The sequence below is a fragment of the Gracilinanus agilis genome, chromosome 1, assembly GCF_016433145.1.
Source record: "Gracilinanus agilis isolate LMUSP501 chromosome 1, AgileGrace, whole genome shotgun sequence".
NCBI lineage: Eukaryota > Metazoa > Chordata > Mammalia > Didelphimorphia > Didelphidae > Gracilinanus > Gracilinanus agilis.
The window spans coordinates 501091334-501118681 of NC_058130.1; the positions used below are offsets into that span (position 1 = coordinate 501091334).

General features: G+C 38.6%; 1 protein-coding gene across 1 annotated transcript; it reads left to right on the forward strand.

Annotated features, from left to right (window-relative positions):
* Positions 1 to 2519: 2519 nt before the first annotated feature.
* Positions 2520 to 27348, forward strand: COPS5 (COP9 signalosome subunit 5). Its single transcript, XM_044665962.1, has 8 exons — positions 2520 to 2801; positions 5694 to 5928; positions 6281 to 6409; positions 11518 to 11583; positions 14517 to 14602; positions 23279 to 23390; positions 24922 to 25070; positions 26987 to 27348. The coding sequence occupies exons 1-8, from the start codon at positions 2659 to 2661 to the stop codon at positions 27069 to 27071; spliced, it is 1005 nt and encodes a 334-aa protein (XP_044521897.1). The 5' UTR covers positions 2520 to 2658; the 3' UTR covers positions 27072 to 27348.

Consider the following 27348-nt stretch of genomic DNA (forward strand, 5'->3'; position numbering starts at 1 on the left):
AACTCCAGGCAAGTGACAACCCCCCACTGCCCAGCTCTTACTGTTCTTCTGCCTTAGAACCAATACTTAGTATCAATTCCAAGGCAGAAGTGTTTTTTTTTTTTGTTTGTTTTTAACCCTCAACTTCTGAGTATTGGCTCCTAGGTGGAAGAGTGGTAAGGGTGGGCAATGGGGGTCAAGTGACTTGCCCAGGGTCACACAGCTGGGAAGTGTCTGAGGCCAGATTTGAACCTAGGCCTCCCCGTATCTAGGCCTGGCTCTCAATCCACTGAGCTATCCAGCTGCCCCCATCAGATGCACTTTTAAGATGATGGACTCTGAGTTGATCTCTAACTTAGCTTGTTTATTTGTACACAGTAGGCAATGGGGGTCAAGTGACTTGCCCAGGGTCACACAGCTGGGAAGTGTCTGAGGCCAGATTTGAACCTAGGACCTCCTGTCTCTAGGCCTGGCTCTCAATCCACTGAGCTACCCAGCTGCCCCCTGTTCTACAATTTTAAGACAAAAAGACCTCAAAGCCTATATGATGGGGAGACCTTCAACTCAGGAGGTCCCACAAAGGACTACTATGGTCAGCACAGTGGATAGAGTGCTGGACTCAGAGTCTATAATGATAGCATCTACTTGACAGGGCTGTTTAGGCTCAAATGAAATAGCTTATGTATTTTGCAAAACTCAAAGCACTGTTTAAATGCTAAGCTTTTATTACTATAGCTCCAGCAGATGGAAGTAAATTAAAGAGAAGTAAATTAAAGAGAAGCAAACTTGGGCCCAAAATAAGAATTAATTGTACAGAATTAGAAATGCTGTCTCCATCAGTGGAAGTTTTCAGATAATCTGGATGACAAGCCACACCTAGCATAATGCCCTGCACCAAGTTTGTTGTTTAGTCTTCCAGACCCCTTTGGAGGTTTTCTTGGCAAAGATAACAGAATGGTTACCCATTTCCTTGCCTAGCTCATTTTACAGATTATGAAACTGAAGCAAACAGGGTTTTTAAGTGACTTGCCCAGGGTCACACAGCTAGTGTCTAAGGCTGAATTTGAACTCAGGTCTTCCTCACTCCCCCTGCCACAAACCTGCCATAATGGGTGCTTAATAAATGTTGAATTATAAGGCTCTTCCCAGAGGCAGGATTATAGGATCAAGATTCTATGGCTGGGATTTCTCATACTGTAAACCAAATTTCATATTGCCTTGCTTACTAATGACAGCCTGGGACCGACTCCACCTCCCAACTTCCGGCATTTCTTCCGACACCAAGAGAAGTCACTCAGAAATTTTTCACATTACCCCTTCTTCAAGATCCAATTCCTTCAAATATTCTCGAAACTTTGCTCTTTTGCATAGTATCCAAGTTAAATCAACCACACTTCTTAAAAACTGAAAGGAAAATGTTTAGAAAATGAAGCTGTTCTCAAAATGATTCTATGAATATCAATATGCAAGTGGACCTAATGAACGAATAAGTATTAAGCACTTAATAAGTGCAAAGCCCTGCTAAGCAGTGAAGATACAAAATTCTCAAAATCATCACTTCTTCAAGATCCAGTTCCTTCAAATGCCCATGTATCGTTTGTCTTTTGCAATATCTAAAGCAAATCAACCACACAAAAAGAAAAAACCGAATATGCAAAAAACAAAACTCTGAAAGGGCTGTCTTCAAAACAAAGCAATTTCTTTAAATTATTTCTATAAGTACCAATATGCAAATGTGCTTAATGAACAAGAGTTGGAGGGAAGCATTACGCCCTTACTAAGAACATAAGTCCTAAGTAGTTAGTTATGAAGAGAAATAGTAAATAATCCCTTGTTCCCCGGGAGCTCATTCTACACACACAACTTCACGGCCGAAATTACCAATGCCTCTTATAAACGCTAGGAGTCGCTCCTCCAGGCAAAAAACGCAAGGGACAGGCTTCAAGAGGAAGCCACCCACCATGAGTGTTTCTTTGTTGTAAACATTAGTGTCGGAAGAGTCCTCGCTAAGTAAACATTACAGTTCACATTCCACTCACCAGGCAACCCTACTCCCCTCAGTTTTCAATCTTCCGAAAACTTGTAAAGGTAATTAGATTCCCCTTTTTCCTCTTCCTCCTCCTGAGTACCAACACACCCACAAATCACTTTTTCTACTTAAAAGCCCGCCGAATTGCCAGTTTTAAATATGGTCCCTTTTGGTCATGCGCAATACGGGCCCGGAAGGCGGACGCAAGCGCAAGGCATGACGTGCGTGCTCCTCCCCATCGGTGTCAGAGAGATTGTACCATTCTCCAACCTGCTAAGTAGGTTGTGACAGTATCTATTTATGGAACCCAAAATATAACACATCGTAATTTTCTTGTGTTCCTATTCCATTTTTTAATCTTGTGGTTTTACGGCCTCATAGCCTCTGCTCACGCACGACATCTTGCATCCGAAGACGGGACTCCCCCCCCCCCCAATTTCCTAATAGTCCACGCCGCTCCGATCCCAGCCCCCCCCTCCCCCCGGTGTCATGGCAGCTCCGAGAACCTGTTAACTGAGAGTTGCAATTAAGCTGGGGCTAGGGTCACAAGTTCTCGCCAGTCGACCGAAGCAGCGAAGGAATCAGAGTGAAGCTGAGGGGACCGGGGGCAGGCGGCTCACACGGGGAGGGCCTGCGGAGTCTCCTTGGCGATGGCGGCTTCAGGGAGCGGTATGGCCCAGAAGAGCTGGGAACTGGCCAACAACATGCAGGAAGCCCAGAGCATAGATGAGATCTATAAGTACGACAAGAAGCAGCAGCAGGAGATCCTGGCGGCCAAGCCCTGGACCAAGGAGTGAGGAGACCCCGGGCCGGGGCGGGGGAGGGGAGTGGGAAGGAGGAGGGAGGAAAGGGAAGAGGCTGCGGCCTTCTCAGCCCAACCCCTCACCCTGGGGGAGGGGCCGCCTCCGCCTGGTTCGCCCGCCCCCCCCCCCAGCCGGGACCCCAGGTTACCCCCCCATCCCCTCTCCGAGCCTTCAGGAGACAGAAGCCCAGAACAGAGGGACACCATCACTGCTGATCAATCGGGGGCTTCCCACAGAGCAACCCCTAAACTGGAGAGCTGGCGGGGAGACTGGAGGTCATCTATTCCAATCCCCTCTTCTTTACAAAGGGGGGAAACCGAGGCCCAGAAAGGTGAAATGACCTTTGTCCAAGGTGGTCGTGAGAGGGATCCCACGGGTAGGAGGCTGAACGTGATTAAATCTAGGGTTTCCTGACTCCAAGGCCATCACTACTCTTATCCTTTACTTTTCTGAGGCAAATTTGGGTCAAGTAAAGGGTTCTTCATGTTTTTGTGGGTGAAGTCTTCCCTCTGACAAGTCTAGTCAGTCAGCAAATATCTATTAAGCACCTGCTGTGTGCCAGGCGCTGCACTAAGCGATGGGAAGACTATGAATAGCAGAAGACAGACCCTGCCCTCAAGGAGCTCACAGTCTAATGGGGGGGCACAACCTGCAAACAACTATTTGAAAACAAGCTACTGAAAGGATAAATTGGAGATAATCAACAATAGCAAAGCACCAGAATTAAGAGGAATTGGGAAAGGCTTTCTTTGAAGATGGGATTTTAGTTGGGATTTGATGTTGAGATGAGGGAGAGAATGTTAGACATGAGGGACAGCCAGAGAAAATGCCCAGATTCTAGAGATGGAGTGTCTCATGTGAGAAATAGCAGGGAGGCCAGTGTCCTTTGGGTAAAATAGATGAGCAGGTGTAGCTGGGTAGCTCAGTAGATTAAGAGCCAGGCCTAGAGACAGGAGGTCCTAGGTTCAAATCAGGCTTCAGATACTTCCTAGCTGTGTGACTCTGGGCAAGTCACTTAACCCCCATTCCCTAGCCCTTACCTCTTTTCTGCCTTGGAACCAATACATAGTAGGGTAGTAAGGTATAAGAAGACTGGAAAGGTAGGAAGGGGTCAGATTATAAAGGCTTCTAAGTCCAAATAAAAGAATTTATCCTTGATATAAGCTATATAAACTAGATTAATTATAACTAGATTAATTAATTATATACTAGATAAAACCTATGGCTTCTTCTTAGAATGATGTATTTAAATAGTTAAAATACAATACATTAGGCTGCAAAGGAATATGATTCTATTAAAATTTAATCATCAAAATATTTTTAAAAAACAAGTTAATGGGGGGGGGGCAGCTGGGTAGCTCAGTGGAGTGAGAGTCAGGCCTAGAGACAGGAGGTCCTAGGTTCAAACCCGGCCTCAGCCACTTCCCAGCTGTGTGACCCTGGGCAAGTCACTTGGCCCCCATTGCCCACCCTTACCAATCTTCCACCTATGAGACAATACACCGAAGTACAAGGGTTTAAAAAAAAAAAAAAAAGTTAATGGATCCTAGTTTAAGAACTCCTGACCAAATGAGTAGTAAAGTTTTTAATTCAAGCAGAAGTACTCTGATTCTAAAACTTCTCTGGAAAAATACAGTTTCTCCCCTTAGAAGTTCCTAATATGGCAGGGCACTGTCTGAAATGAATGCCTGGCAGCTGCCTGAGAAGTATAATGTGTAGGTTAGGTCCCGCTCTCAAAAAAGATTTGGAAGAATCATTAGAGATTGTCTAGTCAAAGAATCACAAATTTCAGAGTTGGAAGAGTCTTCAGTGGCAAGTTATGTCTAATTCATAGCTAAAAAGATAAAAACTCTCTTAACATATCCCCCCTCTTGAATATAAAAAAGGAGAAATTAATAAAAACTCTTTAACAAAGAGAATTTCCCTACAACATACCCAGCAAAGGGACCATTCTCCCTAAACTTGAAAACCTCAAATGATGAATTTACTACTTCCGAGGCACCTCGTTCTACTTCATAACTCTTAATTGTTTAGGAAGTTTTTTATCAATCAGAAGTTTACATCAAACCTGGGTTTACCACCTTACAACTTTTGTCTCTCCCTCCTCATTTTACACATAAAAAAAGAAGGAAATAAGCACCTACTAAGCACTTTTTTTACTCATGAGATAGGTGCTATCCTTATACCCATAGAGGAAACTGAAGCAAACATGTTAAGTGACTTACCCAGGTCACACAGCTAATAGATGTCCAAGACTGGATGTGAACTCAGGACTCCATGATCCCAGGCCTAGCACACTCTCTACTCTGCTACTTAACAACCTCTGAGACAAACTTGCCTTGCTACTTCTCAAACCTGGTTCAAAAGATCCAACTCCTTCATTTTGCAAGTGAGGAAATGGAAAACCAGGGACATAAAGTGATTTGTCCATAAGACACCCAAGTAGTATATAGAAGCAGAATTTGAATCCAAGTCTTATCATTCCTGATCAAATACACTGTATCACAGTAGAAAAGAAAGAAGCTACAAGGGTCCAGTGCCGTCCATTGTATATCCTTTATTGTATTTGCTGGAAAATATATGAGGGCAGATGGTCAACTTAAAGAAGGAAAAAAATTACTGACCTAGTCACATGTTCCTTTGGGTGAGTTAAGATACTTGCAGCATACATTAATTTTTTTCAAGATAGTAACATCTCATTTCCTATACCCCACAAGGAGTAAAGGTCCCTTAATAGTTCCCTCTTCCCAACCATCCCTTCTACCATCTCCCTTCACCTTTCTAATTTCTGTCATGTTTTAACTTGTATAAAAAGCATTCTAGGAAATTGTGCTTTGCATAATGAAGCTAATTTTGCAATACACTTTGTTTTTGTTTTATAGTCACCATTATTTTAAGTACTGCAAGATCTCAGCCTTAGCCCTTCTGAAAATGGTGATGCATGCTAGATCAGGAGGCAACTTGGAAGTGATGGGTTTGATGCTCGGGAAAGTGGATGGTGAAACCATGATCATTATGGACAGTTTTGCCTTACCAGTAGAGGGCACTGAAACTCGAGTTAATGCTCAAGCTGCTGCATATGAATATATGGCAGCATATATAGAAAATGCAAAACAGGTAAAAAATATTTTAAGTAAAAAAATTTTTCACAGCAACTCCAAGTTCTCTGCTTGGGATGTTATAGAAAAAATATAGTAATGAACTTTATAGTAAAACTTAGGTTTCAAATTCATTTTCATCAATAACTTTGCATGTATTATACATATTAGATTAAGATAAATATAATAGTGATTTACAGTGAGTCTTTTCAATCTTGCAAGTCATTGTGTTTACATATTTTAATATTTGTTGTGAAATATTATCATGTCTTCTGCTTTGCATAATCCTTAGTAAATAACCAAAAGATAGTTGATTGTAAAGTGGGGTAAGAGTTTCAGCATTTACTATAACTTTTTTCCTTTTTTGTCAGGTGGGTCGACTTGAAAATGCAATTGGCTGGTATCACAGTCACCCTGGCTATGGTTGTTGGCTCTCTGGGATTGATGTTAGTACCCAGATGCTCAATCAGCAGTTTCAAGAACCATTTGTAGCAGTAGTTGTAAGTATTCTAGTTATTAACTTTATAGAAGAACTTGAGATTCACTTAAGTTTGTATGTTAGGAAATGAGAATATCTGTCCATAATTTCATTTACTTTGCCAAATAATCAGTGTTTAATGCCTGTCAGGTTTAATACCCTCCTGGAGGGCTCTACCATTGGGAATCAGAGAATCAGAGAAAGAAGTTTGGGAGGCAAATTCTGCCTTTCTCTTAGATTCAGTTTCAATTCCAAGAGGGTTAGACCACATGATCACACAGATACCTTCTAATTCTTGAGTTGGGCTAACTTATTTTGTGACCATAGGCATGTCCAATAACCTTTTAGGGACCTCAGTCTATTCATATGTAAAAATGGTAGTAAGCATATGTCATGCACTAAAATATCTTTTACATTATTGGTCACCATGTAAGCAGAAATAATGAAATGTGTCAACTTTTCTGTGCCTAGAAATACATTTTTTTCATCCTTTGAATGTCAGAGAAAAGCTCTCCATGTCCTTTTCACATGCTAGCAAAGAATCACTTTTTGAGTAGCTAGCAGCTGATGAATGATTGCCATGTCCCTGAGCTCAAAAGCATTTATGTGGGACACATGTAGCTCCAATATAACTAGGACCTCACCAGAAAATTATGAGTATACAGTTGACCCTCATTATATCCAGTTCACTTATTATGACTTCACTGTATCAGGTTTTTTTCAAAATATGTAACTAATTCTGTATCACGGAGTTAAACTTATTGCAGCACACTATTGGCTGATGGAATGAAAGGTGACCAACCACAGCTCTGTATTTTGTTTCCTAGATGCTGATTGGCTCAGTGACTGTAGAGTAATAAGAGTGAGGAAAAGGTTTATAGGAGAATAGGAAGGGTTTATAAAGCCTTAAAATATATATAAATAATAAAATAAATAGAACGCTACTGCTTCACAAATTTTTGCCTATCACCAGGGTCTCTGGAATGTAACTCCTGCAATAGGTGAAGGGTCGCTGTAATGGAGATGATTATATCTCAATATATAAAGTTGAAGAGTCCTGCATCTTTAGGTTTATGCAAACCTGTATTGTAAATCATGTTAGAATTGGATTCATTTCAAGTCTTTAAAAACAGGTTATAGCTATTAATGGAATTTCTAAAAGTTCATTACCATAGCCCCAAAAAGTATTTTTTAAATGCAATACTTAACATTTTCTTACTGATACCTTCTATTTTTCATTCCACATTCATTTTCAGATATCTCACATCACCACACACAAATGGCTCCACCTTGAACTATCCCAGGTAGCAAAACAGTTGAGCAGAACTAAAGAGTCAAACAGTTAGTTGTCATTCTGCACATTCCAGCAGTGAGGAAAGGAGCCTAGTGTGTGGATCATTTGTTCTTTGGGACAAAGATTAGTCATTGCAGTGAATCAGATTCAGCTGCCTTTCAAGATTGTTTTTGGTTTACATAATTGTAGCCATTAGGGATATTGTTCTACTTTTACTGACATCACCACTTTATTCTTTACAAATAATCCCATGCCTCTCTGAATTCCTAAGCCATTTCTTGTAGCACAGCAATATTTCATAACATTCTTATATTAATGTAATGCTTTAGTGCTGTGATCTCTGTATTACTGTAAAGATCAATTTAAGGGCAAATTCATCATATTACTACCATAACAAACACAAATCTCTTTAACCACCTATATTATTAACAGAATAAAAGCCTAGAGTTTAATTTGATCAAGAATACTACCCAAAAGTTGTCTAATTCCCATATATCTGGCTTTTTACTATAAACTGTCTTCACTCTGGTGGCCTCCAGGTTGAACAGAAAGCCAAATGTGACCCCAGACTAGTCTGGACTTCTCTTAGGCCTTCCTACTTGAAGCTAGTTTCCCTATGATATGGACATCTAAACTAAAACCTCAGCTCACTGTCCATAATATTTCTCATTGAATAGGAGAAAACATAATTTAATACTATTTCTCATACAGATGATAATGAATTTTTAAGTGGGTCATACTCCCAATGGGAAGAAGCCTGGTATAGTAGATGGAGTATTAGCTTCTGGCCTTATCAATCCACCAAAACTGCTCTCTCCAAAGTTATTAATGATCTCCTAGTCTCTAAATCCAATGGCCTTTTCCCCCACTCCAGTCCATCCTTCATTCAGCCACTAAAATGATTTTCCTAAAACCCAAGTCTGATCATGTCACCCCCTTCCTACTTGATAAACTCCCATGGCTCCCTGTTGCCTCCAGGATTAAATACAAAATGCTTTGGTTGGCAAGGCCTTCATAACCTAGCCCCATTCTACCTTTACAGTCTTCTTAAACCTTAGTCTCTAACATGTACTCTTCAATCCCATGAGACTAGCCTCTTGGAGAATATTCCATTAAGGAGACATTCCATCTCTTGACACACACACACACCCCCAGGAATTTTTTTCTGGCTGTCCCTTGTGTCCAGAATGCTCTCCTCATTTTGGCCTCTTAGCCTTCTTGCCTTCCTTCAAGTCCCAGCTAAGATCCTACCTTATTCTGGAAGTCCTTCCTGAGGCCCCTTAATGGTAGTGCCTTTCTTCTGTTAATGATCTCCACTTTATCCTATATGTAGCTTACTTTATATATATTTATTTGCATGTTATCACCTCTTCATTAAATTGTAAGTTCCTTGGGGGCAGGGATTATCTTTTGCCTCTTTGTATCCCCCAAGTGCTTAGGGATTTAATAAATGTTTATTGATTGTTTATATAAGGTAGTTGGATTCCACTACCCGCATACAAATGTGTATTTAGTAAAGAAAACTCTAGCTATGTTATTGGCTAAATTCTTATCCTGATACCTCCTTATTACATGGTAGTGACCCTAATTTCTACAAGGCAATAGAAAGCAAGATCAAGAAGTTGAGGTTGACTCTAGTGTCTAGTCCAAGAGCTATCATTTGCAAAACAACCTAGTTCAACTTGAAAGATTTACTGTCCTCAGCAACTAATGAAAACAACTACTAAGATATGAAGGAATTATGATTTGAATCAGTGTAAGAATTGGGCACATCAGTAAAGCACGAAATTTAAAATTTTTGAAATAATTACCCCAGACTCAGTACTGTAGAACCTGAGTATCACATATAACTATGTTTGTATAAGAATTTCAATTTGAAGTGCCTACAACACATTTTCCCTGCCTGCAATACTTCTAGTATGTATAGGAACTCCCTGAGATGCAGGCCACTAATGGCATACTCACTTAATCTAAGGTAGAAGCTGCATTTAATGAGGTAACTAAAGAGATGGTAGCAACCTTACTCCTACTTCTTAAAATCCTTTGTTTTATTTCAAAGCTCTGCTGAAGCAGCACCTTGCACCTGAATCCTTTCCTTATTCCCAGCTGCTTGTGAATTCCCCCTTTGCAAAAAAAAAAATAATAATAATTAGCTTGTATTCATTTTGTATATTTTTATTTATATACAAATTGCCACTTGTGGTAGAATTTAAGCTTCTTGAGGGCAGGAACTATTTCTTTTTTTTTTTCCTTGGTATCCCCAGTGCCTACCACAGTGCCTGATATATTAGAGGTACTTAGTAAATGTTGGATGGTTGGATGGATGGATGGATGAATGGATGGATGAATGGCAGGTGTAAAAAGAAACTTGTGTTTCTAGTACAATTGGGGGAAGAGAGACTAAAGCTGGTGTAAAGAAGGGGAGCAGGAGTAGGATAGAGAGTAAACAGGAAAAGGTACAGGAAGCTATTTGGGAAGATTATAGAGAAGAGAGGGGGCAAAATGAGGGCAAAAGGGAAAAACTGAATAAGGAAGTATATGGTATCTCTTCCACTTACTCTCTTTTCCCTGAACTCCCAGAAAGAAAGAATAGAAAAGAGAGAAGAAAAATTCACATTCATTGTCAAATCACTCCACCTTCCCACTTGTTCTCCCAAAGGCCAACCCTAGGGAAGAGAATCAATGATATTATGGAGGTAGGGACCCCCCAACTGTGACAATATAGGGTTTTCCCTCCTCATCCTGGGAGGGATGATAAAGATGTGAGAGTAGATCCCATACAACAGATAGGGGCTTCTCTGAAGACCACCTGGCAGCATTTCTGATGTGTTCAGATTTGAGGCATTATCCAATCAGTTTTCTATAAAGTAGGTAAAAAATAATCTTTAATTAGGTAAGTATGGTAAAAACCATTTTAAAATATGGCTTGAACCTTTTGTAAAAGCAAAAGGCTAGAAACCAAGTGCCTATTAAATAGTTAATAGGGGATAAGTTTTTTTATAATTGTGATATATGTATACAGTAGAACATTACTGAGCTACAAGCAATAACAAATGCAAAAAAATTAGAAAAGTTTAAGAAAATTTACAGGAATTGATGGCAAGGTGAAATAAGCAGAATCAGGAAAACAAAATGACTGCATTGGAGAGAGAATCAAAAAAGAAAAACTAAATACTTTTGGAAAATGACCTCATTTGCCTATGAAGAGAGAAAAAAATGTACCTATCTCCTTTCTTTGCAGAGATGGGGCACTATGGGTTTAGAACATTTTGTACTCTGTCAGACTTAATTGATGTGTTAATTTTGTTAAACTGCTTTCCCCACCTCTTTTTTGTTCTTTATTAAAAGGGATGGTTCAGTGGTTAGAAGAGAAGGATCAATTTAGAAATCAGGGATAATATTTTTTTAAACAGGAAAAAGTTAATCATTTAGAGCAGTGATGGGCAAACTACACCCTGCAGGCCAGATTGGGGGTGAGGTGGAGGGCCTGAAATGTTCTGTCCCGCCACACGACATTATTCCTAATCTGACAAATACAGTGAGTAAGATACAATACAATGAAACTTCAAAAGATTTGCCTTAGAAACAGACTGACAGATGAGCATTTCCTTTCCTTTGGCCCCCTCTTTAAAAAGTTTGCCCATCACTGATTTAGAGAAAAAAAGCTAATCACTTATAGAAAATTTTTACAGTGAGCTCACAATGTTTTCTCTAATCTTTTACTTTGGAACTCTTACAAAAACTTTCTTATTCTCAGTAATAATTAAGCAATATATTTTCTATCTTGTAACAATTGCACATTTAATAAATATGAAATACTTTTTTCATCATTATAGATTGATCCAACAAGAACAATATCTGCAGGAAAGGTGAATCTTGGTGCCTTTAGGACCTATCCAAAGGTAATAAATTAAAAAACATTCAAATCAATTAAAATAAATTTTTGTTGAATTAAAGGCTGCTTAAAATTCTCTTCATTTTTCTTTCATTTTGAAATAGGAGTACACATGGAAAATGCATTTTTTCTTAAGCCTCCAAATGAAAGATGCAACAATATTTGCATAATATCAATCAAATCCCTACAAAATATGTACTTAGTAAAACCAAAGTTCTTTTGAATTTTTCAACAGTATAGTTTTATACTTGGTTAAAAGTTCAAGAAAAGATTATCTTACTTATTAAACACCCTTCCTGCCTGTATTATAGTAGTGTGTAAATGGAATTAGCTCATCCTCATTCATTGTTTAGACTCTAGGCATCAGAAATAATGTCACCCCACCCAACTTAGAATTAAGTGGGGAGGGGAAGGTCTGTTACCCACACGTGATTGTAAGTAACAAATCAAAAACAAGGGACTGCCCTTTGGGCAGTCCAAAACAGTGTTGAGGCTGCCATTTGTACACTTGAAAATGGAGGTGGATGCAGGAAGTGATGAAAGACACTATCTTTTAAATATGATGGTAACTTCCTGTGGAGGCAGTTGGCGCTTTGAACTTGGTGTAGAAGGATCTCTGGTGAGACCTCTGACTGCTTCCCTTTGAATTGTCATGTGGGTAAGTTAGGCTGACTCTCTCTCTCTTCCCTTGCCGTTTCTGGAGGCTCTACCCTCAGGGAGGCCTCTCTTGCCTCTCTAATTATAAAAGGCCTTGTGGCTAGAAGCCTCGTTAATTAACCTCTGTGCCCCTCTGCTGGGCCTCTAAATTCTTACCTGGTCCAGGCCTCTGGTCCGGGCCAGAGTTTCTCTCTCTCAATTTCCCTACCTTCCACCTTCCTAATTGTAAATAAATCACCATAAAATTATCCTGACTTGGGTCTATTTTATTTTGAAATTGAGTTAATCGATTTCTGGCGACTATACCTTAAATATCTAGTTTTTAACTCTTACAGTAGGCACTACAGAAATCATGTAGACAGTATAACTCAAGTGAATTTGGCAGAGCAATATTCCAAAACAAATATATAATATAGAGCAGTGATTCCCAAAGTGGGCGCCACCGCCCCCCAGTGGGTGCTGCAGTGATCCAGGGGAGCGGTGATGGCTACAGGTGCATTTATCTTTCCTATTAATTGCTATTAAAATTTTTTAGAAATTAATTTCCAGGGGCACTAAGTAATTTTTTTATGGCAAGGGGGGTGGTAGGCCAAAAAAGTTTGGGAACCACTGACATAGAGTAAAATAAAATCCTGCAGAGAAAAGAAATGCTCAATTACCTGATTGCAATAGGCTTTCCATATTTTAAAATGTGAGTTGAGGAAACAGACCCTTTTTTAAAGCTATAATGAAGGAATTTTAAAACTTTCTTATGAATGATAGTCACAGAGATCAATTTCCCTAATTATCTTGTATGTGATATAATCATTCCCAGGCTATAGATTCATATTATTAAGGACATATCAAAAAAAGACTTTAGAGCTTTAATCAGCTCTTTGGTACAAGCAGGGGTGAACTGCTATGAATAAAGTAAGTTAGTGTTCCTATGTTCTAAACTAAACAAATAGACCCTTTTTTACCTTTTACCATGATGCCAAGAAAAGGGATTTAAGTTATTTGCCCATGATGGTTTGGGTGTGGAGGAAATGAGGGAGAATTTGACCCCAGACCACATTATTCTGTTATTCTGTCTGTTGTCACCATGCCATCTTTAAGAAGCTTGTAGTCTTGCATTATGAGAGGCAGTGGTATGATTTATATTATTTCTCTTATGCTGTACTATTGCAGAATTTAATTTTTATATCCAGAACTGCAGAAAAAAATAAAATAATTGAGAAAGTTTGAGGAAACTATATCAATAGTCAAGTTCCCTGCAGATTCTAGATTTCATACTTTCTGAATCATACTTTGTTTCTAGAATATTTCTGTCACCTTCCATTTACCATCTGCACTCCTTTGACTCATTTAAACTCTTCTCAGATTCCATTTCCATCAAGAAGCCTTCCCTAACTCTAATTAGAAAAAAAGGAACACTCAGTTTTCCTCCAGCCCTTTTTTCCCCCCTATTAATTGCCCTTTCCTAGATGATCTATTATCAAATCAAAACCAAAGATAAAATTGACCATGTTCTAATTGTGGGAAATTATTCCTCAAGAAACTTACATTCTACCTCTGATCACTTTTATATGTATAATATATTAATCATATCCCTAAATTTCTATTGATCAAAAGCTTTTAAGGATTTTTGAGAAATATATATAGAACAGCTATTAACATTGGTAAGCTACCAAGAGAGTGATCAAAATTAAATAGCTTAGGAACTAGTGCCTTATTCCGCAAAATAGATTAAATTATATATTAGTCACAATTCATTAACATTCCATTCAAACTAGGAGAAACTGTCTTTAGATTGAAAAGAGGCGATTGAGTGTGAATTTTTCTGTCCTTTATTTCTGCTAAAAGTAAAAAAAGTAAAACCAACCCAGTGGAATTGTGCAACTATGGGAGGGTGGGGAGGGAGAGGGGCAGGATAGAACATGAATCCTATAACCAAGGGAAAATGTTCCAAATTAATTAATAAAATAAAGATCTAAATAAGTAGATAGATAGATAGATAGATAGATAGATAGATAGATAAGTGAAAGTATGAACAATTGTGATGTTTCTTCCCCCTCCCAAAAAAATACCTAAATTTATACCATTTGGACACTGGTAAATAAATTTCTAAGCCAGATCAAGCAATATAACTTCAAAAGAAAAATAGTAATATGTTTTTTCTGTGGATTACAAAAGTATTATCGTGCAGTGTTAGGCGACAAAAAGTGTTCTTTTAAACCTGAAATCTATGTTACCTTGGAAATATTTTCACAATCTCTACTGATTCATTTTACATTTTTTGTGCAGGGCTATAAACCACCAGATGAAGGTCCCTCTGAGTACCAGACTATTCCACTTAATAAAATAGAAGACTTTGGAGTACACTGCAAACAGTAAGTAATTCAGAAAAGAAATGAAAAAGTAAACCTTTTCTTTTTATGTTAACAAGCAACTTTACCCAAAAAGAGGAAACTTTAAACTCTATTTTCATCCTTCTACATTCTTGTCCAGTCTTTTAGTAGACATATACCTATATATCAGGATATACCTGCTCTTTTGTCTTTTCCTTTTATCCATTTAAGATTTTGTATATTTTCATTTGTATAATCCATGTAGCAACGTAGCTATCAGTAGCAACAGCTATTATTAGCTGTCAGTAGTTTCTTATGTTAACAAATCATAATTGGTTTAAATATCTTCCTCTTGTTAGATGTATGGGTATGTTGTTGTTTTTAACTGATATAAATAGCACTACCATTAATTTTAATCCATTAACACTTATTAAATGCCTGCTGCACATGAAAATTATACTGGACTCTGTAGGGAATATAAAACAAAAAGATTCATAATCCCTGACCCAAAGGAGTTAACAACCTAGTAGGGAAATGAAACAAACATGCAGAATTCAGTTAGTATCACCAGATAACTATAAGCAAAAGTGCCACATAAAGTGACAGGAGAGAAATGTGTTATTTTTCAGTTTAGAAAAGTTGTTTTTAAATATTTTTTAACACCTTTCTAGGTCTGTTGGTTTCTCTTGAATTACTGAAAAATATATAATACAACAAATCTTTGTTTTGTGTAGAATACAAAGCTAACAGTAATAGTAGCTAGCATTTATATGCACTTTAAAATTCTGCAAAGTGCTTTACATATATTACCTCCTTTAATCCTTACTACAACTCTGGAAGGTAGGTGCTTTTATTATCTCCATTTTAACAATAAGGAAAATGAGGTTTTAAGTGACTGTTCAGGTAACATAGCTAATAGGTATTTAACGCAGGATTTGAAATCAGGTCTTCCTGACTCTAGCAATTTTATCTACTATGTCACTTTGCTGCCAATAGGCTTCTGAGGAACACAAAAAAATTAAATTAAATAAGATGTAGTCATTGCCTGCCAGGAGTTTATATTGCATTAAAACAATAAAAATAAAATGCCACTGAGATCTGAGGAAAGGTCATTACCAGATTAGGGGAGAAGGGTGGCAGTAGGGGATCCAGGAGGTATTCTAAAGGATTGATGTGGAGTTTAAAGGATGGATAGAAATTCAGAGTAAAAGGAAAAGGAAGAATATTCCAAGCATGGCAGCTCAGTGGCACAGTAGAAAGAGCACTGGGCCTGGAGTCGATAAGACTTCCTGAGTTCAAAACTGGTCTCAGATGCTTCTTAACTGTGTGACCCTATGTAAGTCATTTAACCTTTTTTGCCTTTGTTTCCTCATCTGTTAAATAAGCTAGAAAAGGAAATAGCAAACTACTCCAGTGTCTATGCCAAGAAAATACTAAATGGAGTCACAGAGAGACAGGACTGTACAACAACAATAACAACATTCCAAGCATAGGAAACAGCTTGAATAAAGACAGAGTATGAGAGTCTATTAACCTGGCTCTGGGATATAATATAAAAGGAAGAAATAAGAGGGAGGATAAAGATAAACCGTCAGATTATGGAACCCCTTGAATTCCAGGCAAAGATATTTGAAATTACTGACACTGCTGCTCAAGAATGACATGATAAGATCCATGCATAAGAAAGATGGAATGCATGTGAAAATCCATTCAGTGTGAAAGATGGAGTTAAGGGAAAGAGAATAGAGGCTGGAAGACCTTAAGAAAGATTTTTGTAATTGGGCAGACAAGTAGTATAATACAGATTTGAATTAGGGAATGAATTAGCAATAGAAATGGTGGAGGGGAAAGATTGAAGAAGTGTTACAAAAATTTAAGCATGTATTGCTGATTTTATTCTTGCCTTTTTTCCCCTTTTATTTAAAAATAACCCCAAGGTAGCCACCATTGAACTTCTGGTGGCAAACGGTGCCACCACATGTCGGTACAGTAAAATCAAAAAGTATAACCCATTGGGGAAGGAGAGAGAGGAAGTAAATTTGAGAAACATTTATTAAGCCTTTATTTTTAACAAGGCATTTTGCTAGACCTACAGAGACACAATGAAAACAACTTTTCCAAGAAGAGCTTGCATTTCTGGTGGAGGGAAAAATATTCAGTCATTTGGGACATGTTGATGGAAATGAACATCTGGAGACATCCTTTAAGCTGTTAGGAGATGTGAGTCTATAGGAGAAAGTAAGAGATTTGGGGTACACATACATAGAATCGATAGGTGAAGCTATGTGAGTTAAAGAAATTGCCAAAACAATGTAGAGATAGAAGCACCACAGAGAAGAAAAATTGCCTTCAATTACTCAGTGAGGAAAACCTTTGTTAAGTGTTGTGAGATTGAGAAAGATGGGCTGTAAAGAAAGGTGTGATTGTAAAGATAAGACTGAAGAGTATCTAATTGAAACCAAAGAGAGTATCTAGTAGGATCCTGACAGTTAAGTAGTATCCAAAGGTACTGATATGTTAAGGAAATTAAAGCCTTTTTTTTTTATTATTATTAAATTTGGTAATTAGATGGTCTTGGATAACCTTTTGAGAATAGTTTCTATATTGTAATATTCCATATTCTGAATATATCCCCACTTTTGAGGGACTGAAGAGATAAGAAATGGAGGCAATCAGATGAAGTCAAATTTTTGAAGAAATTTTAACACTAAAGGGAAGAAGAATAGTAATAATGAATCAGCAAGCATTTATTGATGTGCCTAGTAGGTGCTAGTAATTGGAGATATATCAAAGTCAAATAAGCCCTGCCCTCTGTAACGAATGAAATTCTCTGGAGCCTTTCTTTTTTAATTTTAAAATATTTATTAATCAGCCACTCAAGATTTCTTACTAACCAGTGAACTCCTTCCACATTCCAAACAAAAGCCAAAAACACAAATAGAGCCCAAAAAAAAGAGAGATAAATGTGAGCCCAAGCAGCCAGGCAAGCTTAGCTTGGGGAGAAAAAAAAAGTAAATAGAGCCAGAAGAGAGACCTACTTCCACTCCCACAAGTCTTGTGACATCATCATTCAGTCCCTCCCCAGGATATCTTAAAAGGTTTCTGATTGGAAAACAAGCAAGCAGGAAGTGGCCTCAGCAACTTCAACTCCACCCTAGTCACCACTTCATCATAGGAAGAGGTGGATTTCAGGAGGATACCTAGAGACCCCCCCAAAAAATGGCTACACATTCTACCAAATAGCAATGCAAAATGGCTGTCTAGAGCCTGCCAGCTTTATAATCTAAGAGAATTCTTATTTACAAATAAATAAGGAGCAGGCCTTCACCCTGCCTATAACAAAAGACAAAAAAAGGAAGGACCCTACCCAGTTTCATAGCCTGGAGAGAAACTATTTGAGCTTTAAAATCAAACTTTTTCAGGGAGTGCTAAAGAGAAAACTATTCATCAAAAAATATCCCAATTCAACAGTAATTTTCCACACCCCAAAAAGAGTCCATCAGGAGGGGCATGTAGATATAGAGATAGCTGGATAATTTTGATGTGAAATCATTAACTGGAGCATCATAGTCTCAAAAAAAAAGTGGCATCTGAGCTGAGTCTTGAAGGAAACTAGGAATTCTGAGAGCTAGTTGTGGAGGAAGTGAATTCCAGATGGAGGAAGATGGTACAAAGGCATAGAAATTCAAGCTGGATATGTGAAACAGCTAGGACACCAATTTGGCTGCACTGCAACATGCATAGCAGGATTCATGTGCAATGAGTTTAAATATCTGTGGGATAACTAGTTAGAAATGTCTAGTAAGCATATGTAAATATGAGACAGACTCAGGAGAGAGACTGGTAAAATGTAAAAATAGATCTTGGAGTCATATGCATAGCGATGATAATTAAATCCAAAGGAGTTGATAAGGACTCAGAGAGTTCAGAGAAAAGAGAGCCTAGAACAGAGTATTGGAGTAGACCCACCACAGAGGGCATGTTTTGGATGATGATATAGCAAAGGAGGCTGAGGAACCAGAAAAGGAGTAGTCAGTCTAATAAGAGGAAAACAGAACCAAGCAACAATAGCATCACACAACCCAGGGTGGGGAGAGTAGTTAGTAGGGCCAGATACTGCAGAGGTATCAAGAATGATGAGAAGTGGAAAAAACCATCAGATTTGACAACTAGGTCATTCGTGACTTGGAAAGAGCCGTTTTAGTTAAGTTATAAGGCCAAAAGTCATATTATGGAGGTGTTAGAAAAGAATAATAGGAGGAGTGGAGGCAATAAATGGGGGAAATGAGAATTAGTTAATGGTAAAGAGCAAAAAGAGTCAAGGGAAAACATTTTAGGAAGGGCCTTTGGGAAGACCTTAGCATGTTTTCAGGCTGATAGGTAGAAACTAGTACCAAAGCAGAGACTGAAGATGCATGAAAGAGAGGAGACAGCAGGATCAAGGGAGCAGGTACAAGAAGAAGCTGGCAAGGTCTAAGATGTGCTGCTAAAGTAGTGGTAGATTGGAGGTGAGGAGACTAAAGAATGTTGGAGTTTGTAAGGATGGAATTTGTGCAGAGGGGGATGGGACAGAAGGAGCCAGAGAAGGAGTGACTGACAGTTAGTGACAGTTGAGACCAGAAGGATTCTGGGAGTTTTTCTCCGGAAGAGGAAGGGGGAAGAGAGGCTTCCGGTGGAGGACTAGGAGAGAGGAGGAGTACATCTAAGCTCAGATCCAGTCCTGAGGGCTTCCTGAGGCTCTTTCTTTGGACATTGAAACCCTGATTCCCTGGTCAAAGGCATCCCATCGTTTCTCACCCATCAAGACTTCAACCAACGAGTTAGCTTAGTTTTGGGACTCCATTTTGAGAGCGATTTCTTAGGCTCCTTCTCCCTTTACCCATCCTTGCTGAGAGACTCTTTCTAGTCAAACATACAATTATAGGAAAGGATAGAAATAAACAGCAGAAGAAGGGACAAGGGGGGGAGACACTTAGGAGTGGGAACCCCAAAGGTTCCCACCTGAGGAACAGACCCCAAATAAATAGAGAAGAGGGCACCTTAAAATCCCTCTGCCCTTCACCCATTTCCCCAATTCCTATATTGATATTAATAAAAGACATTCATTAGTCAGATAGCATTCCAGAGTGCCTGAGAGACAAGGGGGAGAGGAATCACAGCTTGGTCTGGCTGCCTCCATCTTGAAGCCAGACCACCCGCTGTGAAGTTGACTGACCTCAGGGGAGGCTTGTGAGAACCCCGCCCTCATTCAAAATCGGATTGGGGTCACCCTTACCTCATCTTATAGGGAAGCCTTGCCCCCAACTCCTGTGGGGTGGCATGACCATCCAGGTCACTCAGTTTAGGGGTGACACCCCCTCGAAGTCTCCTAGTACATATTTGGCAGAAGGGGAAAGCCAGAAAAGAGTTTCACCATATAGACTCTCTCTCTCCCCTTATCATAACATTTATTACTGGCTCTGTTTATTATTATAAGTTGAGACTGAGAAGAGTATATGTTCATGTTATTAGAAGGGTAGTCAATTTGGCATGAAATGGGGTGAGTAAGGCCATAAGCTATATAATAAAGTCAATTTTAAAAGTTGGAAGAGTGACCAGAGGTTAGTAGATGGTAACAAGAATGGGCAAACAGTGGACAGAGGAAATGCGTGGAATTTTAGAGAAGAAACGTCATTGAGAGATGGTAGTAAAGGAATGCTTCCAAAGCAACAGTAGGGGCTGATAACATTTCCAACAAGGCAGTGATTATCTAGTCTAAATCCCTAAAGGAATCCTTCCAGGTATAGGAAGATGAATGAACAGAGAAAAACCTCCTGGTGTAAAAGTGCTGGACACACATGGGTAGTCCAGTTTGCTATTGCCCGGGGTACACTATGAATAGTGCGCAATAAGGCTAGAAATAGGGCTTAGGGACAGCAAGATGATGCAGTGAGTAGACAGCATTGAAGTCAGAGAGGCTTGAGTTCAGATTTCTGCCTCAGACCCCTATTAGATATATGATCCCGGGCAAATTAACCGCACAGCCTCAGTTTTATGTGTGCAAAATGAGAAAGGAACACACCGGGTTATTATGAGGATCAAATGAAATAGCATGCAAAGCACTTTGCAAACCTCAGAGCTCTAGATAAAGGCTGGCCATCATTATCATCATTTCTGTCAAGGACTTCAGATCCCTGTCTAAGGTGTTTCTGTTTGACCTCATTGGCAGTGTGCAGCCATTAAAATGCTTCAGCAGGGGAGTCCCAACAAAGCTTTGCATGGGATCCTGGGATTTAGAGCTTGTGGACCATCTGTCACCTTCAAACTTTCAGATATATGTAGCAGATCCCAGGGTTCAAACCCAGATCCTCTGACTTGAGATCCAGTGTTCATTTCATTGTACCACACTAGCCATGATACACAAAATAGATTATGAAGATTAGACATTCCAAATCTAATAAAACATGATGTTCAAGGAAAGAGAAATTTGCAGTCCAACTTTCCAGAGGTTGTTCTACATCAGCTCCCTAATCTCCCTTTCTCTTCAGTTCAGAAAAATCCCTTTACCTCATCTCCCACTCTCTCTCTCTCTGTCATCCTTTTTTCCAGTCTGATGAGGTGGCCTTTTAGGCCAGTCCCTTTACATGTGCCTTTGGCCCCATTGCCTCCTGACCTATTACAGCCTCAATCATCTCCCTTTTTCTCTCTTAATCTTCAGTATTTCCCTATCTATTAGTTCTTTATCTGCTGCCTACAAACATGGCCCTACCAACTCCTTGAGCTCTCATTCTGTATCTCTCCTCCCTTTCTTAGCTGTGTACACACACACACACACACACACACACACACACACACACACACATAATTTCCTCTCCTCCTACTCTTATTTTCAACCTTTTTTGAACTCTGCCTTCAACCTCATGATTCTACCAATACTGCTATCCAGAGTTCCCAGTGATCCCTTTAATTGCCCATTCTAATAACCTTCATCTTTCTTGACCTCTCTGAGACCTTTGAGACTGTTGGCCACCTTTCCTTCTGAATGCTCCCTCCTTTCTGGGTTTTTGTGACCCTCCTCTCTTGGTTCTATCTGCCTGGCCATTTTTCCTCAATCTTCTTGCCCTCTAAGGGAACTTCATACATGCTCCAGAAATAGCTCTGTTTCCCCTCAACTGGCAGACTTTCTTTCCTCTGGCATGGTTCAGACAACTCCTTCCCAGAAAGGCTTGAGGGAACAAGGATGGGACTATTGAAATGTGCCTTGCTTTCTTCCAAATAGCACAAGGGAAGTGAAAACTGTCACTAATAACCATGGTAAATGTGTATTATCTGAGCAAAAGGGCATCACCTAGCTGACCTGGTGGTAATCCTGAATCCCTGGATGAAACTGAGGAAGAGTCCTTATTTAGCCCCTGTGGAAGAAGGGAGTAGCCCCTCCACCAAGATCTCTAAAAGGGCAAGGATGTGGGATCATTTCCTTGAAAAGACTGCCAGAGAAGGGGAGTTTCAGTGAGTGAACAGAGAATGGCAATATGGGGAAGCCTTGGTAGATCCCAGGACAAACTACATGCAAGAGACGTATGCTGCTAAGCCCCTTAATACAGAGGACCCAGATGGGCAATGAAGAATCAGTGACTACACCAGAGACCTCGAGATGTGCTATGGCCCTGATAGCTTCTAGCTCTAGCTGGTTCTCTGTCCTAATTCGAGGTATAACCATCTCTCCAATAGCTCTGATGTTCCGGTGCTATTCCTTCATGTTACCACCAGCCGGCATCAGGAGACTCACTGTGGACTGTGGGAATTTGTCTCCACCCCCATCTTCAGCTCTACCGCAGCCCCATAGATCACATCATCAAGATCTGGGGCTTGGTTTTAGGTGAAGGAAAAACCTGAAATTTCTTGTCTTTGTTCTCCTATATTTTTATAGTCTCCTTCAGGAAACCTGTAAGGTTTTCTTATATGTCTTTTGCTTTTACCATGTTCTTAGTTTAGTTTTTTTCCCTTTTTCTCCTCCTCGTACTCTGAGCCAGGCTTCTTGGATTTGAGCTGAGGATGGTCCAGTGAAAGTTCTAAAGATATTTAAATGATAGGAAGTCCTCTAGAAGAAATGTGTCAAACTTGGAAACTCCCTAAGTATAGCTGAACCTACAGTGGGAAATAATTAACAAAAAGGTTTTTAACGGAGTACAACAAAGATAGTATTAATTTGTGATTTTCTAATATATGGCCTATAGTGATCCTTTCTATTTCAGTTTGACAATATTGCTTTAGAAGATTCTTGCCACCAAAGGGTGGGTTCCCTCACCCATCCTGCCTACCAAGTAGGCAAGATGATTTTTGATCCATAAGGCAATAGAGCTCCAGGTCTCTTCAAGAACTAAGGCCCAAGCTATTGCAGCTTCTTGGTGGCCTCTGGCCATATGACTTTCTGGTCACTTAAGGTGGGGGGAGGGGGGAAACACCCACATGGAATTGGGGCTTCTCAAACTGGGTTGCTATCCAAGGCCATAAAACTCACCATATCCTGCCCTGTTTACCTGCTATGTTTCTATCTAGAAATGAGGGTGGCTGTCTTTACCTGAGCTGATATTGCAGTAACCTTAGGGAACATCCTATCCATACTATGGCTATGTTAACTGTTGGCTGATTAGCAAGGATCTCATTTTGTTCCAACACCAAACTTCTTTAAAATATAGTTCTTTTATTTGACATTTAACATAACTTATCTCATAACAGGTATTATGCTTTGGAAGTCTCTTACTTTAAATCATCTTTGGATCGTAAATTGCTTGAACTTCTGTGGAACAAATATTGGGTAAATACTCTGAGTTCTTCTAGCTTACTTACGGTGAGTATCAAAGTTTTAAGGGACACGTTTTGAATTGTATCTAACGTATCTTTTTCTTGTGAGGTTGTAAGGGTCTATGACAGGGGTCGGCAACGTATGGCTCTTTCTGCAGGAGCCATAAAGTCAATTTTTTTTCAGGCGCTGTTACAGGAGCGCGCACTGTGAGCACTGTACCGCTCTCCCGAAATTACTTTATTTTTTTTATTTTTTATTTAAATTGTATTTATTTATTTATTTAGAATAAAAAATATTTATTTTAATGTTTTAATTATACAGTAACACTTTTCCAGATCCCACATATCTGTAACTTCCACTAATATCAAAAAACTAAAAATAAGTCCTTTGAATAACAACATAGATGTCTCAATCATGTGTACTAAATAAAGTTCATTCAATATAGTTTCATGATTTCCATGAAGCATCATTTCATTCCTTACTTACCCAATTCATACTGGAAAGAAATCTCATAAAGGAAAATAAATTGGAAAAACTTTCATGTGTATGATACATATTGAATTTCAGAAATTTAACATTATAGAGTAATTCTGGAAATGTAAGGAAAGCTCTGATAACACTTATAACTTAATATACCTGAGTCGTTTCAATTTGTCATTTAGGGGTTTTCAAAAATAGATTTCCCCCCCACTCTTGCTTGCAATACACACTAGTTTCCATCAGGTGGCAGTAGATTTGCACAAGTCCTGGTGGGGTAGGACGTTCACAGTGTGACATTATTATATTGCAATAGCTACCAATACTAGTAGTTTGAGCACTCTAGACAAGTGTTAGGTTACATAAACAGAATTATTGGGGGAAGTGGTCATCAAATTTATTTTTAAAGCTTCACAACATGATTTGATTATTTTGTGGGTTCTCCGTGGTGTTTGGTTCTTTTTATTGTTTGTTTTAATTCCTAACCATATTTAGATAAAATGAGGGAAATTTCAAGGTGAATTGTTTTGTTTGGTTGGTTTTTTTTAAACCTCGCCTTCCATCTTAAAAGCAATACTATGTATTGGTTCCAAGGCTAGAAAGCAGTAAGGACTAGACAAATGTGGATTAAGTGACTTGTTCAGGTCACACAGTTAGGGCAAAATGAGCTTTATCAATAAAATTCAGTCTTATTTTAATAAGACTAATTTCAGGGCCTCGGACATTTCCCTGCTGTGTAACCATGGGCAAGTCATTTAACCCTGATTGCCTTCTCCTTACCATTTTTCTGCCTTGAAAAACAGAAGGTAAAGGTTTCCTTTTCTTAAAAAAGGCTAGCTTGAGGAAATAAAAGACAAAAATGAAATTCATGGTATATAAGTCTGATATTTAATATAGTTGATTTTTATATTGGGGCAGTTTTTAAAAGTTTGATGTTCTACCTCAGGTAGCCATTTAGATTTCATGCCAGAGTCTTAATAACACATTGTTTAATACATTTCCTACTAAGTACAATTGAAAGGAAAGTATAAATTGTTGCAGTGATAGAGAAATGAATTATCTAGATCAGTTACATGTTAAATGCCATTTCCCTCCATAGAACGCAGACTATACCACTGGACAGGTCTTTGATTTATCTGAAAAACTAGAACAGTCAGAAGCCCAGCTCGGACGAGGGAGTTTCATGTTGGGCTTAGAAACACACGACCGAAAGTCAGAAGACAAACTTGCTAAAGCAACAAGAGACAGGTAAAAGAATATGAATTCTTTCCCTTGGATCCTTATTTTCCCATAGTAACACTTCCCTTTTTTAATTAAATTTAATTCAATGAACATTTATTAAGCATCTACTGTGTCCCAGACACTGCACTAAGTGCTAGGGATTCAAATAAGAAAAAGAAAGACCATTCCTATCCTGAAAGTACTTACAATCAAATTGGGCAAAGACTAGCACACCAAAGGAAGTTGGAAGCAGAGGTGCACACTAGACAGTGGATACTTGGCACTGGGACATCTTGGTCCATTAAGTTCAGAACAACCTGAACTGCAGGTAGAAAGCAACTACAATCCAAAATCTTTGGAAAATATCCTTATTGTAAACTTAATAGCCATCCATAAAACAAAAACAAAATAAATGATATAAGGGGTAAAATCTTACATCAGTCCCTCAGTATCTAACAAGTGGTACATCAATGAATTAATAAACAACAAGCAAATAAAAAAAAAACTTGTTCTGTGATCCCTTCCAAATATGTCTGATGTGCTTAACTCTGGCTTGATTTTCTGCTACACAGATATGCATGCCATACATACATCTAGACATTTGTGTGTGCATAGTTTGTGAATAGTTATAGGTAGTTCGAGAAAGAAGGACACTAGTACTTGAGGGTATCAGGAAAGAAAAAACAAGAATTTTTTGAGGTGGAGGTAAATAGATTACATTCCAGACATGGGAGGCAGCTCATGAAAAAGCTGGTTGCAAGAGATCTAGAGCTGTAAAAGGAGCAAAGAAAGAGGCAGTTTAGCTGGGCTGCAAAACGAAGGGTGAGGTGTAGTGTACAAGGGTCCTAGACAGATAAGTTGAGGCAAGGTTCTAAAAGGCTTTAAAAGCTAAACAGAAAAGTTTGATGAAAGGCCACAAGAAGCCAATAGGGGAATGATATGATCAGATCTTTGCTTAAGGAATATTTTTTTTGGTTGGATTTGGTCTGGAGGATGTAATGAAGTGGAAGGAGATATGAGGCTGGGAGACTTTTGCAATAATCTAGAGAAGAGAAGTTGGAAACAGCATGAATAGAAAGCTGATATCAGATGTGTTAGAGCTTGTAAAAGTACAGATAAAAGGGGCAACTGGGTAACTCAGTGGATTGAGAGCCAGGCATAGAGATGGGAGGTCCTAGGTTCAAATCTGACCTCAGACACTAACTAGCTGTGTGACCCTGGGCAAGTCACTTGATCCCCATTGCCTAACCCTTACTGCTCTTCTGCCTTGAAAATTAGCAATTGACTGGATATGTGAGGTGAAATTGGAGTTTGAGATAATGCCAAATTCTTTGTATGTGCAGTGCTGTGCTCATAAGAGTTTTTAAATGTTCATTCATTTGAATATGCCTTAAAATGCAAAGATCTCTCTTTACATAGCAACTCATATAGCAAATTTCACTATTACAAAATTGATCATATTAAATTGAGAACAAATTATCTGTTACCTGAAAGCTCACTTTCTAAACCATACTTGGAGACATGAAAGATTAATTAAATTGATATCATATCATATTAACCAGTCCAGCAGTGATCTTTTAGGAGAAAATGTATCAAATAACGGAAAACATTGGAGATCATATGTAGAATTTTCTTTTTAAGAATATTGCTTCTACTTTTACTATTAATATTAAGGGATGCTTCTCTGATGACTGCTGATATATATGTAGTTTTCCTTTTATTAGCTTACAAAATCTTTATCCTCTTTAACCATTAGTAAACCAGACTTCAAGTAAAAGTGTTGTTTTCTAAACATATATTTGGATAGATTACTTGGATTGTGGATACTAAAAGGCAGGTTTTTGTTTTGTTTTGTTTTTTAAAAGGCAGATTTTTTTAAAGAAATAAAAACAATGTACTTTTACAAAGCTTTCATTTGTGTGTATCTGTATTTTTTCCCCCAGCTGTAAGACCACCATAGAAGCTATCCATGGATTGATGTCTCAGGTTATTAAGGATAAACTTTTCAACCAAATTAACATTTCCTAAAGAATACCATAAAGTAGTCACTGTTTTCTGCCTTCTTAGCAGTATTTCTTTGTTTGACAACTAGTATGAGAAAAATACTAAAGTTAATACTTTAAAATTGGTTATCAAAAACTTTATTTGAAGAACAAAATGCTTTGAAATTTTGTTAGTTGTATTAAAAATGCTAGAAGATTGCTTTGGCAAACTTAAGAGGAAACTAAAGGATTGTTACTTAGATATTGGCTTTTAGTTATTTATAATGATCACTGAGCTATAATAAAAATTCTTTAAAATGAAA